Source organism: Phaethon aethereus, assembly GCF_964289735.1.
Source record: "Phaethon aethereus genome assembly, chromosome: 4".
Taxonomy (NCBI): domain Eukaryota; kingdom Metazoa; phylum Chordata; class Aves; order Phaethontiformes; family Phaethontidae; genus Phaethon; species Phaethon aethereus.
The window spans coordinates 16,862,647-16,883,657 of record NC_138578.1 but is presented as its reverse complement, the minus strand read 5'-3'; the positions used below and the strand labels follow the sequence as shown (position 1 = coordinate 16,883,657).

The 21,011-nt window shown below is 39.9% G+C and overlaps 1 protein-coding gene across 1 annotated transcript in view; it reads right to left on the bottom strand.

Annotated features, from left to right (window-relative positions):
* Positions 1–21,011, bottom strand: part of ARHGAP10 (Rho GTPase activating protein 10) — a gene marked incomplete at both ends in the record, with an annotated part of 154,493 nt that overhangs the window by 100,837 nt on the left and 32,645 nt on the right. The window contains 2 exons of the mRNA XM_081999649.1: positions 10,697–10,758; positions 10,845–10,940. Coding sequence (XP_081855775.1) covers positions 10,697–10,758; positions 10,845–10,940 — 158 coding nt within the window. The remainder of the gene's footprint in view (positions 1–10,696; positions 10,759–10,844; positions 10,941–21,011) is intronic.

The window sequence follows — 21,011 nt, the reverse complement described above, 5'->3', positions numbered from 1 at the left end:
AGCAAGTGCATTTACAGCTGTTTGTTACTTCATCAGTCAAGTCAGAAAGATCCGAGAGGTAACCTACCAGACAGTTCCAGTCCACAAGACTACTTCGTGTAGCCTGTCACTTCTTCCCTTCTCAGAGAAGGCATGAGTATAGCTGGTTGGGGAGAAACTCCTTCCCCAAACACCTCCTCCTATGCACTGTAATCTGACAGACAGCACCATCCACCAGCATTCAACGCTCCTCAAGCTTTCTCACCCTCCTGCAGTAGGCAGGAGTGGTCTCTTTATGTTCCCACTCCCCTTGCAGACACAACCAGGCTTGTCTTGCCGAGGAGGAAGGCTGCTTGCCTTCCTTGCTTGGGCTGTAAAGGAGTATCAACCCCCAAGAGCTGTCCCAGAAGCTCAGTCCAGTCCCTGTGGCTAAAAAGGCTAGACCAACCTAAGCTGATAGGCAAAACAAATTTTGATGAAACAAATGCAGCAGTGGCCTCCCAGCTTTCATCCTAAAAATGTCCTTAGACCTCGACCTTCACTGGAAGAACTGGGAATGACACATTGCCCACCAACAACTCTGGTGGTGAGGTAAATACGTATGCTGACTCTGCTCCATTCTGAATCTAAGTATTCTCCCACACAAGACAGGTTTACTCAGAAAGAAAAGAAAAGAAAAAAAACGAAGACTTAAACATACACCTTGCTGCAGACTGCACAGCAACACAGGAGTGCTGAGTTCCCAATTCTCATCTCAGGAACTGGAATGCAGATTAGATGCCAAAGAGAAAAGAGGATCTTAAGTTTCCCAGTGCACTGACTGGAAAGATTTTTTTTGTAGACAGGGGCAGGATTGTTTCTCCCCTCAACAAAGCAAAGAGGGAGGCTGCTAGTCAGTGGGGCAGAGCTCACGAAACTGAACAAGTGTCAATGAAACTAGATCTGGGAAGGAAGTTTTGCCCTACTGAGTGCAACAGAGAACGCAGAAAGGAAGACATACCTAGCAGTGATTCAATAACAAAGTAGTTAACAGTGCTGCTAAATAAATTTACTTTCCGATAAAGAAATGTACTCCCTACAGCTGCACTTATGCTTACAGGAGATATAGTTCCTCTGTGTTTTTCCCTAAAAAATTGCAACATTCAGCCTAATAAAAAAGCTGATTCTGATACCTCCGAAGTTGAGGGTGAGGGAAATATATAAAAATTGTTTTTTTCCTCCAATAAGCTCTCCTGCTTCGCATAGCTATTTATTACTGAAATTTCTCAAAGTGTTAAGATCTATGCCTGAAACCCTGTATTATGTAGCCTCACAGATACAATTCCTCTACTGAGGACATCAGATGTTACTTGCGAAGCCTTAACCTCTATTCTTTCTTTTCCCATGAGAACATAATTTGCTCTTACAGTTACACAGATGTTCTCCTAGTTAGTCGCATAGCCAACTCTCCTGCCAGCATGCCCTGCAGATAGACTGGCATACCTCTCTAACCACTTCTCAGCACTGGTTTTGTATTTCACTGGAGCACTGATGACTGCACTCAGTGCAACCCACACCCAAAACTCAGTTTGTTTTCAAATGCAAGTTTTCTCCTTGTCAAAGTGTCTGGATTTTCTCTCTGCTCTAGAGCTTTCCCTGTGGCTTTACAATCTTAAGTAGTGAAAGGCCCTCAGCCACACACTGGAACTACAACCATGCGTGTTTGAGTTTTTTGGTTTTCAGAAAGACTGGAATTTATAGACTAAAGGATTTTTAAGGGAGTCTCGTAGCGCATTAATACTTGTTTGCCTTTATAGTGCAGAAGCTATAAAAGAGAAGTGACATCCGTTCTTCTGGACTCATTTGCTGTGGAGAAAGCCATCTGGTAACAAAAGAGGCAGGTGGACAGATGTATCTGTCTTAGAGACAATCTATTTTGTACGTTTGTGAGGTGCCAGGAGGCATCTGTAACAAAACAAACCACCTTCCCCTTAGGTGTACCAGAAAACTACCCCTGGGGTTTGGTAAGATGTTGACAACTTTCTCAAATTGTTCCAAGGGGAATTTCCTAGATCATTGGTCCACTGCCCCACAAGCCACGATACAGGCAGACTCCTGTGCTCTGCGCTTTCTAGCTCTTTTAAAAGCAGAAGCCTTGGCTTGCAGAGAATATAATAGCAGGATTCCTGAGTGCCCCCCTTCTAGTCAAAGGTTATTTCCCATTCAGTGGAAGTTTATCACTGATCTAAAGGACAGACAGCTAAAAATTCCTCCTATGACCTATCTGCTATGCTGTGCTCTGCTCTGAAAGACTGTTTGTGCTGATTCACTTGCCATGAAACTGCTGGCTTCAAAAATTAGTGTGGTATCATAAGCAAACAATACAAACAATAAATTCTTTCCTTGTTTAAAAAAGAAAAGAATTAAATTCAGGGAGTGATTTTTAGTAAAGATTATTTACTAAAAGCTATTCAATAGTCCTGGCTTTTGAATAAGTTTATTCTTATGAAATACATTCCACTATAAAGAGAGAAATACTACAAAGGCATAAACATAACAAACAGGAGAAGAAATAGACTGAGACGGGGTTTCACAAACAGCAACAAATCAGCATTTCCCTATCTGAAGTGGAGGAAATCTGTGGGTAACTCCTCTAAAGACTGGCTTTCCCTTAGCAAACCCAATACACAAGAGCTGAAGAGCGTGACACACCAGAACAGTGGTCTGATTCTCATATGAGCAGAGAATCACTTCCAGTCCATGCTTTGAAATCAGCGGTCATTGAAAAATCTTGAAAAAGCAAAAAGGCTGCTCAGGAATGGAAATAGCATAATGCCCATTTTCTTTATGGGTGGCAAAGCTCATCGCTGAGCAAAAAGATGCCACTGAAAGCAAGGAATCCAACAGCGAACAACAGCTTCAGTGTTCAGTCAAGAATGAACTGCTCCATTATTGTCAGCACTGTCCTCCACAAGAAACAGTGGTGTTATTAACAACCAGCAAAATCCAAACTGGTCACAGTTTTACAATGCAAATTCCAAACATTTCCCATTGATGAAATAACAGAATGAAAATTTTCTAGTGAGTTATGTTGATGCATGTGAGACCAGAAAGTTATCTGAAAGAGGAAGCTAGTGGTAACAGAACTTTTCAGTCATATTCAGTGGGAGGAACGCACCCAAAACTGGCTTTGTACATTTTTTCTCTACTGTATAAGACAACAGTCATCTTTATTTTATAGATTAATGTGCAAGAGTTCATATGTAACTCACAAAACAATTTCAGAAGACTGTATATAACATTCAAAAATAAACAAATACATAAATGAAACATTCAATATCAGGAATCACCAAAACAGACATGTGCCTGAAGTGGTCTTGGTTCCGCATTCGTGTCCCATATTCTGATAATTATATGCTTGCCATCTGACCTCATGCCATGTTGAGGAAAAGTTAAGGCTGGGCAACGAGATATGGCAGCTATTGTTCTGCTTGTTCCTAAAACTTGAAAATGTTTTATTAAATTGGACAATTTGCACAAGTTAAAAAAGGATCTAGGTCCTGTGATTAAGGTAGTCAAATGCTGTTCCTGAGAAATTCCGTTTTACCTGTGCCTCTATCTCTGCATCTGAGATGTTCAATATGCTGTTGGCAGCCTATTTTTCAGAAGTGGTCACCAATTACATCTTTTCCACTGTTTTGGCAGATATATTTATTAGTCTGTGCTGCCAGTGGACTTAAAATGATCTGAACATATGGAGTATTAAATAATGCCTTTAGCTCTTATTGAACAGATCTTGAGTGCATCTTACATCCAAAACTACTGGATATTTTTTTTTACCCTAAAGCAGCAAGTAAACTGACTGCTCCTTTACCACAGATTTCTTCAGATTACTGTGAAAACAGACTAAGATTTTTGAACCCTTAAATACTCATGTGCAGAGGCCTAAAGGAAAGCTCAGAAAAATTAATACCACCATCTTCACAGCAAACTAGTGTAAACTAAGTAAAAAGAGTCAGTGAACAAAAGGTAATAGTAAGCTATTCATGAACACTGTGTTAAGTGAGCATTTAACATGTTAAATACTCATGCACTTAAATACTTCGTCGTAAGAGATAAGTATACATCTAAGTAAGTATTTGTATATATTTGCACAGATTATTTAAATTCTACCTTTAACCTATTGAGTGTATGCCTTTGAACAACTTCTTTTAACTTGGGAAACCACAGCTGGGAACCCTCTCCCCCTCTTTTTTCTTTTCCCTTTTTTTTTTTTTAAAGAGGAAGAAAAGGAAAGAATAAAGTAGTGACTTCACTGAGATATTTCTTTAAAAAATCTACAGAGAAACAGTTTCTCATGTTCCTGGTATATGCTGGGAATAATTCAGCTTTTCCCAGAGATGCTATTTTGATATTTTTGAATGGCCAGGACTGCAAAGATACCTATGACATAAGAACAACAGTCGTCTTTGCAAAAGGAAAAAAAAACAAGGAAAAAAAAAGTTCAAAAAATAACTATATAGCATCTTTCCTCTGAAGATAGCTGAAGGAATTGAAGTGTGCCAAAACTGTAGCAAGAAAATAATTTGGTAAATACCAAACTAAAACAGCAAGTTTTTATTACCTTCGGAAATGACAGGAAACATAGTAAGGTGAATATAATTGTATCAGAAATGCTATACAAAAACAAATGTGATGGAGTATAAAGGAAATACACAAGTATTTAGGGACAAAGTTAGAAGACAGGCAAAAATACATTTTATTTGGCAAGAGGCAGAGAAAACCCTAAAGAAAAGGGGTTCTTCCTCTCTGTTTTATGAAATACATATGAAGGAAGCTATAAAACCATTATTTAACTGGAAAGAGAGTTAAAAAAAGTCCTGGAACACACTACAGAAGGTTAAAAGCTACTTTGAATTTGTTAAGAACAATATCTAGTTTCCTTTTTGAGATCAGCACAGTAGCCGATGTCCTCAACGAAGCCTTCGATTCTGACCCACACGACATTCTCAAAAGAAAAGGTGGCGACTTGGACTTAACAAATAAACCCCAGGAAGAATGAGATAACAACATCCTGGTTGCGACATTACCCTGAAAAATACCTGTTCAGCTAAGAGGACATTTCGAGCACCACATAGTACAGTAGCAATTTATGGAGTGACTTACCAATAACTCCATCACACTAACATATGTGTTGAGTGACATAAATCCAAGAGAAAATGTCAGTGCTTTCAGAAAGCAGGATTAAAAATAATTTTGACATAAGAGATATGGTCTAAACTCAGTGTAATTAAATTGAACAAGAAAAAATACAGATGTAAAAAAACACTTTGAACCGGTAACAGTGAAAATACTACTATGAAGGAAAAGTGATCTGTTTCACTCCATGACTATTGTAGAAAAGTTCCCAAAAAGCTCCCAGCTTAACTTGCAGAGGAGACTTAGGTTGGAGATCAGGTGAAAAAAACAGAGGAATAAACATTGGAGTAAAACTAGAGAAATCCTTGTTCCTGGAACTTTTTTAAAGAATAGTTTAGACCAGTACTCACCAGGGATCCTCTAGGTATACATGACGCCACTGCAAGTCACACCTCTGGCAAGGCTGCAGGCAAATGCAGCCAACTCAGCCCTGGCATGGGAGCAAGTTATCGAACAGAACATGAGACACCACTAGACAGGACCAGAGAGACTGCTGGACACGGGCCATAACTGTGAGAGACGCTGACAAAAGTTACAGACAGTGCCGTGAGGGCTAACTGGATTTCCAGTGTGGTTAAGGAAGAGTTACTTGAGAAACAGGTGAACTCTAGAAGCAACTAAAGGGCAGGACGGAGGACCTCCAGGGAGGGGAGGCATGCACAGCCAGTACATCAGGGTGACCGCACTGGTAATGCCAAGTACTGCTGAGATTACCGAGGGAACACTACAAGCGCTATCAAAATTGGTTATGATTTAGTAAGACTGGAATCAGCAGGTAAAACTAATTAGGGGCAGGCTGGTCATTTGGGAGAAGACTAGGATGAAGGAAGGGAGGTATGAAGGTAGTAAAAAGGAAGATGAAGAAGGAAAAGGATAACAAGCATAGGCGACCAGTACCTACCAGGCAGCCCTGTGCTGCTCATCGCCACAGCTTAAGTGAGGGCCAGCTAGCAAAGCCTGTTGTTCCGAGTCCATCACAAGAATCAAACCTGCTTCTGCTGTCAGGAGAACTGGGGCTGGGAGGGAGGTTTGGTGCTCTCCCTGGCTAGCAGGGGAATGATTAGGTAGTGGGTCAGAGCATCTTAGCATCGCCATGTTGGTGCTTGTTCATCCCCAAGCTTCTCCTACTAGCCTTGTGAAGTTCCCTTTCTTCCCTGCACTTCCACTACACTTTTGTAACATCAAAGGAGCAGAACGCCAACTCCTACGACTCCATTCATCCTTAACATGTAAAAATAATTCCCAGAATATTCTCAGGGACAAAGTGACCTATTTCCTGTCTGCCCTGGGGAATGTCACCAAGCTACAGTGCTATGAAAAATGTAATTTGTTTTTGTATTGGCCACTCTGTAATAATTTCAGTGAAATGTTTGGATTAATGCCAACTTGCCTTTTCACAAGCAAGCAAATCCTTTCACAGTTGGGATATATTCAGCAGCCTTTGAAGGTGATGGGAGAAATGGTAAAACCATGAAGTGCAAGACTCCTGAAATTTTTAAATATCCACCAAATAAATATTGACCAGACAAACAGTAACCAAACAAGCAAATTTATGGTAAACACTAATATAAAGTTTTATGGACTCTGGATTCACCACAAACAATACTTTCAGAAAACCATAAGAAGTGTAGTTGATGAGTATTTAATTTCATTTTAGAATGTATTTTAAGTGCAAATTTGTTTCATTTACAATATGGTTGTGAAACAATAAACTTTTTCTCAAATATCTAAAAAATAAATGCACAGCAATATCTGAAATGCCCTTTGTTCTATAATAATTCATTGATTTCTTTACTTTATGTGACCGAGATTTATCTGACTAAAATTCATCTGCAATTCTGCTCTGCAACTGAGGCAAGCAGTCAGAAACCTTCTGGTCATCTTCAAAATGGTAGGGGGAAAAATGGTCAATAAATAGCATTCTTAGACAACTGCTTTTGAAAAAATCCTGCTATACACTCTGTGTCTTAATGGAAAGTCTTCGGATCCCTGCCCTTATTCCAAAAACCTGTGAGTGTAACATGCCCTAATATTTTCCATGGGAATATCCCTAAAGCTCATGCCACTGTTAAAACAACTATTGAGAAGAAGTCAGTGCAGCAGCTCCTGAAAATGATCTTTACCAGTCACCACACAATCATTTTCTCAGAGACTTATGGCCACTGTTGTATTAACTCAGTCTAGAAATGACTTTACATAACATTTGCTAGACTACAGATGCAATGAAAAGGCTACACATCTGGTAACTCAAGAGAATATATTCTGTCTCTATTTGGAAATATATTTGCCACACAAAATTTTATACTCCCCAGTATTTCATCAAACTCTCACTGTTCTAACGAATACTGCATTTCACCCTCTTATCAAGAAACCGACATTAATTAGCTTTTATTGCGATAATGCCTTCTGTGTAAGCATGGGCATCATACTAAAATAATAAGCAATACTGTTTTGTGGCATTCAGTCTGAAAAACAGAAAAAAAAAAATTATTTTTTATTTTGGGTGGCAGTTTTTTGTTTGTTTAGTTTTTTTTTTTATTTTGCTACAAGGACAAACAGCACTGGATTCTGCACAGCCTACTATGTTGGTAATGTATCACTGCTGAAGACCTACTGATACAGTCACTGAAATGTGACATAATTCTGAAGTCCTGAAGCTGACATCTCTCAAAAATCTGGTATCAAAATAGTGTGGAAAATAATGTGACAGGCTATAAAGTATTTTTCATTGTAAAACTTCCCAAAGATTTTCACTAATTAGACATATGCAACTTCATTAAAATAAAATACATGGCAGGAAAAAGCAGAATAAAGACTAAAATTCAGAACCACGAAAAACAAAAGCAGCATTCAAACATACTTGAGCAAATCCCTACAACTTGGCAAAACAACTCAAGGTACTGAAAAATTGTCTCTACTATGTAAAGACAGTATTCTTCAGGAATGTGCAAGGAACCACATAGACCCTAATTCTGACCCAAATGTGGTTCCAGATCAGAACAACATACCAAGACATAACACAACACACTCAAGAAACCATGACTATTACCAGGCTTAGGACTGACAGAGAGAAATGTTTAAAAAAAATTGTTCACAAGTCCCTTTCTCACTTATCTACACACCCCTATACTGCAGGCACAGCTTCTGGCAAAGAGGAGCACAGAACACAGATTAGTCTCTGTTTCCTCTCAGCGATGCCAAGTGGTCACTGATTTCCACAAAAACAAAGATATAACATGGCAAATACCGAGGAACATAATTGGTATCTAGGCAGATCTAACAGCTTTTCCTTGATGCTGGGTCTGACCGCACTCAGAAGAAAATTGGGTACACATCATCTGCTCTATCCCGCCCTGAAACAAAAGCTGGGCATGCAACTGCAGAGGAGAACCATGGTACCATCCAAAAAGAAATCCCCCATCTTTTGGACAACTTAGGAAATCAAGAGAGTAAGGTGTGTTGCAGAGCTCTTCAGCCCACAGTCTGTGTGCAGCCAACCTGACCACTAAAACCCTAAGTAATTACAGGCACGCAAATGAAGAACACTCCTACACAACAGAGCAACTAAATGTTTGCAGATGCAACCCTCCACTAGAAAGCTCATCTACAAAGAAAAGGTTTGTAAGTCTGCTACTGCATCCAGCCAAGAGGTTACATCCCAAATCCACGTAGTGTTGAAGCTGGAGCCACAGAGATCCTGGATCCAAATCTGGCTAACATCCCAACCTTTGGTGTCCTGCTGTAGTATTAAGTCTTTCATCTTGCTTTTTACTGTAAATGGTAAACAACCTTATGATGATTTTCCCATTTTCCCCAGCCATAATTTATTTTACCTTTTAATTATACCACAATATATAACCAATCTACCATTGGTTAACAGGGGAGGTCCCAGACAACTAGAGGCTTGCCAATGTGACACCCATCTACAAGAAAGGTCAGAAGAAAGATCCCAGGAACTACAGGCCTGTCAGCCTGACCTGTACTGGGGAAGATCATGGAGCGGTCTCACAGGGCATATGAAGGACAACCAAGGGATCAGGCCCAGCCAGCAAGGGTTCATGAAAGGCAGGTCCTGCTTGACCAACCTGATTTCCTTCTATAACCAGGTGGCCCGCCTAGTGGATGAGGGACATTGTCTACCTGGACTTTAGTAAAGTCTTTGACAGCGTCTCCCACAGCATTCTCCTGGAGAAACTGGTGGCTCGTGGCTTAGACAGGTGTACTCTTTGCTGGGTAAAGAACTGGCTGGATGGCCGAGCTCAGAGAGTGGTGGTGAATGGAGTTAAATCCAGCTGGTGGCCTGTCACAAGCGGTGTTCCCCACGGCTCGGTTCTGGGGCCGGTCTTGTTCAATATCTTTACCGACGATCTGGATGAGGGGATCGAGTGCTCCCTCAGTAAGTTTGGAGATGACACCAAGTTGGGTGGGAGTATTGATCTGCTGGAGGGTAGGAGGGCTCTGCAGAGGGATCTGGACAGGCTGGATCGATGGCCCAAGGTCAACTGTATGAGCTTTAATAAATCCAAGTGCCGGGTCCTGCACTTGGGTCACAACAACCCCGTGCAACACTACAGGCTTGGGGAGTAGTGGCTGGAGAGCTGCCCAGCGAAAAAGGACCTGGGGGTGTTGGTCAACAGCCAGCTGAGTATGAGCCAGCAGCATGCCCAGGTGGCCAAGGTGGCCAACAGCATCCTGGCCTGTATCAGAAAGACTGTGGCCAGCAGGAGTAGGGAAGTGACTGTGCCCCTGTACTCGGCACTGGTGAGGCCGCATCTCGAACACTGTGTTCAGTTTTGGGCCCCTCACTACAAGAAGGATGCTGAGGTGCTCAAGCGTGTCTCTTCGAAGGGCAACAAAGCTGGTGAGGGGTCTGGAGCGCAAGTCCTATGAGGAGCGGCTGAGGGAACTGGGGTTGTTCAGTCTGGAGAAGAGGAGGCTGAGGGGAGACCTCCTCGCTCTCTACACCTACCTGAAAGGGGGTTGTGGTGAGGTGGGTGTTAGCCTCTTCTCCCAAGTAACTAGCGATAGGACAAGAAGAAATGGCCTCCAATTGCGCCAGGGGAGGTTTAGACTAGATACATGGAAAAATTTCTTGATGGAGAGAGTGGTCAAGCATTGGACCTGCCAGGGAGGTGGTGGAGTCACCATCGCTGGAAGTATTCAAAAGAGATGTGGATGCGGCGCTTTGGGATATGGTTTTGGGGGCATGGTGGTGTTGGGTTAACTCTTGGACTCGATCTTTAAGGTCCTTTCCAATCTTAGCGATTCTGTGATTCATTTTTTTATACACATTAATTTTACCATTTTAAACCAACTCATAGTTATCTGTCTTTGTCATAACAGCTTTCTCCTTCAGTGAGAACTAGCTACTGTCTGGAACTCTACACTACAGAATCAGATGCTGCACAATGAGCACATTCACTGTTAAGTTATTGGTACCAACATCCTGGTGGTTAACAAAGCAGTAAGCAACTTTAATTGGCTTTCATCTTACTCTTTGCTATACGTACAGCTTTTTACAATATTTATTGCAACTCACCAAAATTTCTCTTTGTTCTTCCAGGTTTTTTAAAAAGTTGGAAAACTCATGAAGCGATGCATCTGTAATACAAAACCAGAAAAAAAGTTCAATCACATTGCAGGATGGCATGGCAAAATATAGCCATTTATAGTCACTTCTTACCTACCTATGTATCTTTCATCATCTGTCTCTGCATCACCAATGAACTCAAATTTAAAGTCTCTCAGAGAATGGGCAAATTTTCTCTGGGCTGCTGAAAGGTCTGCAAGGAATAAAAGCACAGATTGAAGGTTAGGGAATCATTTTAAGAAGGCTGAAAGATCCCCCTATGCCTAGAATAATCAATTTTTACAAGAAACTCTTAACACAGGTCTGCCTAAGGACATTACAAGACATCCAATATTGTTCAACCCTCTTCCGATCTCATCCGGGAATTTGTTGCACAGATTTCTTTATACAAGGCTATATAGTAGAAAGCAAGTGTGATCATGTGTGCAGTATTAGACCTATTCTTGCGCTTCACTACACCACAATTTAGGCCACAGGCCGTACAAACAGATCTGTAACTACAGAAGTTTAAGGCACAACACTCAGAGTAAGTTGTGCCAATTGTGTTATGCTAACCTAAATTCGCTAGTATATTTGTCAGCACAAATACGCATCTTAGGATTTTCTGTATACTTTATATAGATAATTGTTAGTTGAAACATTCATACATAAACCAAATTTAAAAGAATTGTTCCACTGGAACTAGAAATTCCATGGAGTTAAACTATGCCAAAAGTTAGTTAAGTTAAATGCACAGTATTAAAATTAATTTTGTATAATAACTGTTTTGTAATATTCCTAAAACATTTTATTCAACACAATTTTTACCTATTACTGTTTGACAACTTGGGGTCGGAGGGCTGCACTTTTATATAACTCGCAAAGTAATCAGACTCTATATTCAGCCACAATATCATCATCATTATAAACCCTTATTAAGATTTATAAAGTTGTAAATGAGCAGTGTACACACACTTTTCTGTTGTGCTGACATGTGCAGGTTGGGAATGTCACGAGTTCTGGAAGGATGGAATTACTCAATGGAAAAAAAAAGATGCATGTCCTGGTACACTCCTACCCAGTAGTAAAGGTTTTACTCACATTTTTCTTGTCAGCCAAGGTTAAGGACCATTTGAAATATTTAGTTAATCTATAATCTTGTTCTTATCACATGCAGTTCTGAAGGGCTAAGAACAACTCTTTTAGCGGACCAGCTAAGCATTTTGTTCTTTAATATTAACTTGAGCTAGAAGACTACAAACTTGGGCTTTTATTGTTGTTCTCGGGTTTTTTTTAAAGAAAAAAACACGACTTTATGATAGGTCCTGCATCCAACACATCATATGTTTTATCACGTCATAGTCAAGTACAACTTTGACATACAATGCTGCACTGAAGGTTCAGTTCAACCACTTAAAAGGATAAGTCACAAATACTCTACAAACAGCAAGACACAACCTAAAATTTAAAAAATGCTTTCTGTTCCTTGCCATTTCACATTCCTTTCTTTCAACCCATTTCTCATCAGTCCTTTCCTCACCTATTGTGTAACAGCGCCATTCCCTGTGATGTCATGCTGCCAGATGCTCGCCTCCTTTTTGCAACTAAAGCCTGTACACGTACCCTTCAATGCATTAAGTGGCAGGATGCTGCACAGGGGTGAAGGAAGAAGGGTAAGAAGGTTGAAGGAAAAAGTAACATAATTCCCATGAAAAAGAAAACATGAGTATTTTGACTCAAATGTCTCATGGGCTAAATGCTGTTCATAAAGCGGATAGCAAAAGAAACAAGTTCTGCTGACCGTGAAAGGCTTAAACATGGAAAATAACAAGTTTCCTAAACATCTAATGTTATGCTTATTTGTGAGCCAGGTCACAACACAAGGCTGAGAAGAGTTTATTTATGGGAGAATGGATCCGACAACACACACTCTCCCAAACTTATTTAATTTTCTTGAATCTGATAATCCCCTACCAAAGCCCTGTCATATGAGACCTAGCCCCATGCTAGAGGAAGGAATTGTTTATTACATTTTCTCCCACTTGCAGAAAAGAAGTATTCAAATAATGTTGAGCAAGGTACAGGTTAAGAGAAGGCATGCAGCACCACATGCATGCACACCCCCCACCCTTCCCCTTCACAGACTGAAAGGGTACTAAAATACTGAAGTGGGCTATGGGCTTTGATGAGCCTTTGTAGTGTGGTGCAAAACAGCCTCCTGCATGGCTGCATGTCCCACCTCTCCATCAAAAGCCACCTCTCTGGTGAGAGTGACAGCAGGCAGAACATGTGCCCACACCTCGACTCTTTCAGTGTGAAGTCCAACATCTTCGGTCAAGTTAAGAAGGGGCTGAATCAAAACACTGAGCCTCTCACAGGATCAGAAAGCCACATTCATGCATTTCTCTTTAGCGAATCTGCTAAGCAATTGGAAATTACTGACCAAAGGGCTGAGTAGGTGGTTGGAGGCAGTAACCTTTTAATACACCAAAGCTAGATTTGCAGAGTTCCTGTATTAAAACCATTAGACACATTACATTTTTGCATTGTCTTTCCACAAATCATCTCTGAAATGTTTAAGAACTGTTTCAGAAAATTTTGGAAAGCATCGGGGGGGGGGAGGGGGAGGGGAGTTGGGACACAGAAGAGGGACCTGATGGGTCAAGAAAAGCCACAGATACCTGGCTATTGAACCAAATCCTAGAAGAAAAGACAAAAAAATAGGAAGAGATCTTCTCAGGGAATTTAAGAACTTGGCACTTTCAACAAAGGTGACAAGTCACTGGAGCAAAATAAAAACCAATCACATGCTGTGAAATGTAACTGGGAAGAAACTAACCTCCTGACTTGGTGGGGGGGAAGAACACTCAAGTCATTTGATTCAGACTGCTGCAATGATCAGTCTCTTGACTGTTGCCAAAATAGAGATTTTTATATATCATCCATCAGTCTTGTTTTATTTTAGCTAAATTTACATTTAAAGTCACATTCTGTTTTCATTCCCCACACCAAAATAGCACTGGTGGTCTAACATAAAACTAGCACCTTGCTGGGCAGAACCACTGGTGCCCAGCCATTCACAGGAATGGAAGACTCTCTGGCCTGCCTCTTGCTAAACTAAAAGAAACAAAACTGAATATCAAATAGTGATGGAGGAAAACTTTCTCAAAAGGTCAGAGCATGAATACCGAACTTGTTTTGCTACAGCACAGGAAAAATTAACAAGGATGGTGGCTAGACTCAAAAAGATAATGTTGGATTTTCTTGCCAGCTGACAAACCAATGCCAGAGACCATTTGCAGTCAAACCTTCCACTGTGCAGCAAACAGCATGAAACTGCTCCAGCCTTTACCCTGATAAATTCCGCATATCCTACAGTACATACACTGACATTCACAAAATTACAAGCATTTATAAAACTCTATAAAAACAAACTAGATGCTGATATCAACATAAGCACTGCACTCTCTTACTGTTGCGTTACGATTTGAATGCTGAGCATTGTTGCTTAAGTTAGAAATGTCATAAATGTAACTTGGCTTTCTTCCATCCTGTGTCAGAATACCTTTACTACAGCAAAATTATTCGGCTGGCACTGACAGATACATCCCAGTATTGTACCACATCAGCATTAGAGCTTGCAAGACCAGTATGTGCTATGTAAGAGACTGTAAACATACACGGATTCCAGCTACATAGAATAAGACAGTACATGAGTATGTTATGTATCAAAAGCGTGGACAGTTATGCTGATTATCCAAATAATGCTGTAGCCTACTGAAAAAATAGTAACTTAGGGGGCCAGAAAGCAATTATTTTATTCCCTTTAATCTCCTCATTCTACACAGTAATACCATATAGAAAGATAAAGGAAGCAGTAATAGGGTTGTTGCTTGTTGAAAGCTGCTGCTATCATTTAAAGGGAGGAACAAGGCATTCAAGATCAAAGACTGTTTAAATATCAACCAAACACTAACACTCTTTCCTGAATAAAATGTAATCCTGGCAAACCCATAAGGCAGAGTCATTTCAAAGACTCACTTTCTTGAAACGCTAGACGAAACCAAGCAGCTGCTAAATGTTTTGTCCAAAAGACTGAAAAGAAAGACAGACACATTTCCAAAGACAGAAGAGAGGGACAAAAGGACACCAGGGCTCTTAATTTTCTCTCTTTGTTAATGTTCATTTCAGTACACTGTTTTTTTTTTTTTAATGTTTGAATGCAACTACTTAAAAACACACCAGAAGAAACAGGCACAGCCACCAGCTCCCCCAATTTGTTCTGAAATGCTTCGGCAACAAGCGCTTCTGTCAGCTCATCCTGCGCCAGACGCACTGCTGGTGCCCCACACAAATACCTCTATTTTTCTATTGGGATTTGGAGCAGAATATTTTCGTTCCTTACCGGAGTTGAGCCTAGCCAACACGACACCATTAGTTGCTAGGCAGTGTGCAGCCCTCACTTATCACACCAGATTCCAATCACTCCCTTTAAGATCAGTACTAACGTCAGTGTTAGCCACCTAAATGAAAACTCTTGCACGAAGCAAGACAATATCGCTTCCTAAGGCTATGCTAGATCTCTTTTGCATAGGAAAATTACCTGCTTGTGACAGCCTTTTGTATTAGTATTAATATTTTTCTACAGCAAAACACAGATTTCTCAATCAGGCTTCATTTTTATTGTATCATGATGATTCTTTAAGAAGGATTGGAATTACATTGTCATTCCTCATCCCTAACTACAAAATCTCCTTGACACTAACAGATAGGCTCCAGGAATGACAGATTTCTAGTGGCTTTATTTAACATGGGTTAAAATTGCTCTGGTCTCGTTCAACAACATTCCCTTCAAAAACCTAAAAGGTTAACAAATACTTAGATTCATCTACCAAGCTCATTTTCAAGTTACGTTACTACATTAAGGACAATATTAGACTACTCGATCTATTTTCCTCGCAGTAGGCCAAGATCAGGCAAGTTACACACCATCATGAAACAGGCAAGGACAAACTGAGTGAGAACCAGCCTCTCCCCTCTTCTTCCCAGGCACCAGTCTCACTTGCAAGAGCTAATGAAGCAGCTTCAGAGGAACAGAGCACTTTAAAAAGTTTGTCCAAGAGCTGCAATATGGACTTGTATGACGTTTTGTACAAAACATGCACCACCTCAGCACTTAACCAAAGCAACTCGGCGCTTCTCCTCTGTGTCCTGTTTAGCAAGGTGAACAATGAATCTAATATAATCCACAACACTGAGAACATGAACAGGATTTAGTTATTACCTTAGTAAGGTGGATAAACAGGATTTACTTATCAACTTAGCAGATGCAAGCCATGGGCAGATTCTTAAGAGCAGTAAGATGTTCCAACTCCCTAAAACCAAATACATTTTTTACTAATCATTTTTATCTGATAAGTATATTGAAAGAATCATCAGAACAGAAAAAAATTACAACTAAGCTAAAACACAGTTATTCACTCTCCTCCAAAACCAGGATGGAAATCAAGTTCAAAGATCAAAAGGTTTCTGGAGTCCCATTTTGACAATGTCATGTTACCCATGGCAACTCAGGAGTTTCTGAAAGCTTAGCAAATTCAGGTATGAGGATTATAAATCACCTCATTACTGACTTGCCAAACAGCTCAACTTTCCCTCCCAACCCCAGCATAATACAGTGTAAGCGTATTTGGACCATCCCACACCCTTAAAGCAAATAAGAAAATGCACAACCTCGCGCCATTTCAGTTTAATTCAACTAGGGACACAGCATTCTGCTCCTGCCAGCCCAAAGGCATGTTTCCAGCCACAGCTCCTGAGCACCCAGCAGTTGACAGCTTACACCTTCCACATTCATATGCTCAGGTCTGAGACAAATCTACACCAATTGTATGAAAGCTATGGTGTGTTTTATTATTTACTAAAAACCCTCAGAAATTTGGCAATAGAATGAAGTTACTCAAGATCAACTTTACACGCACACATGTGCGCACAGACAAGAGTTTACATTTTCAAAATACAACAAAAAGGAGGAAGAGCTAGCAAACAGCGGCAGCAATATTTTAGGAAAAGTCTTTCAAATTTTAACATGGAAGGGGTTTTGTTACCAAATTTAAAAAAAGCTTTGCATTTCAGCATCAAATACAGAGAAGGAAACTGCACAAATAAAATGAAAAACAAACAACTCTAAGATAATTTATATATAAATACAAGAAATTAATAACAATTTTAGGACTCTCAATCTCTAATGGAATTTTTCTTTTTAACTTGTCCCAGAAAAGAATTGATGTTGTTCTTCTGATACACTAAAGTCCCAATTTTGTCACGACTCTCCCAACTAATGACAACAGGAAGTGAGCACCCAGAAGCCAAAAAAGAAAAGCATGGTTTTATTGTCCAATCTAAGGAAAAGGGGAGAAAACTGAATATTGGGGCAATGAATATCATTCTTCAGAACAGTGCCTCTGCTATGAACTGACTGGTCTTAAATGTTTCTTCTGCAGTGTTTGACATTCCCTATTACCAGTTTTAGCGCATACTAGGTCATTACTTGTGGCATAATTATGTGACAAGTAGAAACAGGCTATTTAGTCTGAACAAGCCACATGTAAATGGCATGACAGATACTCTAACTTTCTCCCTACTTCCTCAGAGAGAGAAACACCCAATTTTTGCAAGATTTCTATTTCATAGTTTATTTCTGTCATATTTTATGATTTTCCTTCTTTCAAATGCATAGTCCCATAGTCTAAACATCACTATTCTCCACATCGATCAAAACAGGCAAGTTAAGAAAGCTTTCAGATTTTATCAGAATACTCTTATTTTCATAGGTATGCAAAATGTTTTGATGCCATAATCTCCAACCATTGTTTTCTCCTATAGAAAATATGCAGCATGATCTTATCTACTTTCTCTATTTCTCCACATTTCACCAGTGAAGAGACTTCACTAATTTCTCCTCTTTCTACCCTTGCAAGTACAAGGGTACAAACTCCACTTTCCCCCACACCAAGAAACAACTAATTAACATTTTAATTACCATCTATGAACTATCACAAAGTAGCATCTTATGCAAGTATGGGCAAACTGCCAAATCATGCTGGTATTGTCCCTCAGCTGCACCACACCCTCTTGGGCTCTGGTTATTTGCCTTTTTAGCTGGATCTTTGAAAACAGCAAGCCAGCCCCACTCCATCCTGCCACGGGCATTTTCCTCTTTGCATCACAGGCACTAGGCAAAACAGCACATTTAGTATCTCAGCAGAGATTAAGGTGCTCCTAGAGCATCTCCAACAGCTCTTACAAAAAAGTGCACCCCTCTGCCAGCTCAGATGGTGACTAAATCTTTCAGTTCTGCTCTTCAGGAACACACCATGAGTTACAATTCATGAAAGACAAAGACAAGCTGCATCCCTGGCCCTACAGCCCTGCCAAGAAATTCACTGCTTCAGGAGTGGAGAAACAGTCCTGCAACCACCCTGACATAAGACCTGTATCTTAAAGACTCTGTTGAAGGAAGTTACTGTGGAGTACCACAAAGATAATTTGTCTTCAAAAGGAATCATAACCATCTTCCTCATCCTTACAACCTCCGTGTCTCTGACAACAAAACAGACCAAAAGAAGTAGTAAATTAGAAAGCAAGGACTCAGAAAAACAAATTTGCAATGAAGAAAACTATGGGAGCATTCCACTAAATTTGCATGGTTCCCAAAGATATAAACTAGCAGTTCTGGATTTGCTGCAAAGGTTGCCCTAGTATCATACAGCACCAAATGGCAGCAAGATAGACACCAATGTTAAGTAGATAACCTGTTCCCAAAAGAAAACTCTGCATCAATCCAGAAGCAACAGTTTGAATACACAGTATCAAATTCCTTGTACCATCAAAGCTTTCACTGGTAAAACTTTCCACAACACCTTCAGCTCTACAAGTAGCACAGACCTGGGGACTGTCTTCCAAAAGTGACCGAATTAGAAAAGGAGGGATGAAAACATGCATTTTCAGAGATCAGGATTTTACTATTATTAATGTAAAGATATATGAATTCAGAAGGTGACATTACACTTCTGGTAGTGAATTTTCCAGCAGAAATTTAAAACTGACTTAAGTCTTTTCCAAGACAACTCTGATGACTAAATGGAACAGAAATTTCCAGATGTTATGTTCTTCAATTCAAATTCTTGTCAAATACCACAGATTTGAAGGCCCTCCTGCATTTATTCATGGTTTCTTTACTCATTTATTCTGTAGGAGGACTATGTTCCTGTTTCAAAAACCATTTATATCCTAAGTGAAGCTATTGATGTCTCAAGGACAAGTTGCAAACAAGCAAAGGTGTTCAGTAGCAAGTAAATCAGAATACCATACTGCTTGAGGATAAAAACTGTGCTAGATAACTGAAAACATTCTCCTCAACTAGTACACTCTGTAAAAGAAATAAAGTAGTTACAGGAAAAGTGTGTTTATTGTACAGATACTTATCCAACATCAGCATTCTGGAGTATCACTTCTTTGCCAGACAGTAACTATAATGTTCACATAAAACAGAATGTATTGTGTGGAAATATTATTTTGATTGCAAAAGAAAAGACAAATTCACTCTTAGGCAGAAGGTCAATTTTGCCATTATATTCTCCAACTTATAAAAGAGTTTTATGGTTGGGAGGCAACCCCACATAATCAAATCTCTACTCTGAACACGGACAATAAAGTGTTAACCCCTCACAGCTCATCTTAAATTAAATATTCTCTGAATTCAGAGCACTTCACTTTTCAAAATCCAACTAACTAACAGGACATATCTACCCAATTTCTTCGGTTACCAAAATTCACTCATGGCAGTCAGGTAAAGTTGTTACACCAACACTACAGGAGGACCTGACCCATCACCAGAGCACAGAGGTTTTTCTATCCCAAGAAACAGGACTGACTTCATTATTTGAAGTCTATTGCCTTACAAAAGCACACGTGAGACTGAAACTTGATGTGCCTGAGAAAGCCGGAGCAGGAGCCACAGCTCAGCCTGGGATGGGAAGGCCACAGCAAACATGCCAGCTTGCAGGTTTTTCACATGCCACATCTGCTGCCGTTGATCATGAGCATCATCTCGAGGAGTTCATGTCCAGTACAGTTTCAGCAAGATCTTTTTTCCCTCCACAGCAGGAAGGGAGGAAAAAAAAAAAAAAATAATTCAACCTTTTCCCACAGTTTGTAGATAAATGAAGCCTGAACAGGATTTCATGACGTAAAGAAGACCTTTTTCCAGACAGACAACGCTGACTGCTTACTTGCAGCCATCTGCAAAATATGCAAGTGTTCATGCTTTTCACAAGAAGACAGAAGACAACTCCATAATGGGAAGCGGACAGCCAAAACACAAGGAGAGCCGATAGCCACCTCCCTAATAAATTACTAGACCGAGTATTTTTATCAACTTTAAAAGGACATGCTGTTCAACTGATGATTTGAAATATCAAGCTGTATATCAACTCTGCAGAAATGTCACCACTAAACATGAAAACTTTTGCAAAAAAAAAAAAAGTATCATTCACAATGTTTTCTCTCTTGAAAACAGCAGATCTCAAAACACTGTCACTTGTATGGAATTACTGCCTGTCTGAACATTTGCATATGTAGACAAAAACCCACAGAGAGTTCAAACTTGCAAGATACTGTGATTTCTCTACAACAAAACATGTCCAAACATGCACTCAGCGCACCTGCACACTAATAATTAGTGTTATATGAAATGTCTACCAAATATATTGTCATCAGTAAGACCATAAAAGGTTCAGAAAATGAAGTTATATTTTCACCAGTTCCTCTGCTCATGAGTCATGAAAATTAAGTAAAATTCCTCCAGTAGGCTGAGAAATAGCTTAGATAGTACAGCTTTCTTTTCCCAAGTGTAACAGGACTCAAGTTGGAGAGGACAGAGGCAAATAAAACGCAGAATCAGACAAATGGGCATCTGAGATCTATTATTCACTAAGTAATGGCCAAGTTCTAAACCTTCAGGCTATTTATTTATTTATTTATTAAAAGGAGGGAATATGAGTGCATTTTGGAAAATACTTGATGATTTAGTACATTTCTATTTTTGAAAAAAAGCTTAAAACCCTAATTAAAAATGCAGAGGGTAGGAATTCTCTAAAGATTTGCACTAAACTCCTTTTACTGAGGTACAGACTTTTTTTGTCTACCGTAGGCAAGCCAGGGTGAATCTTTAGCATCAAGAAGGATAGAATGACCACAACAGGCCCCTGAAGAGGGAAAAGTT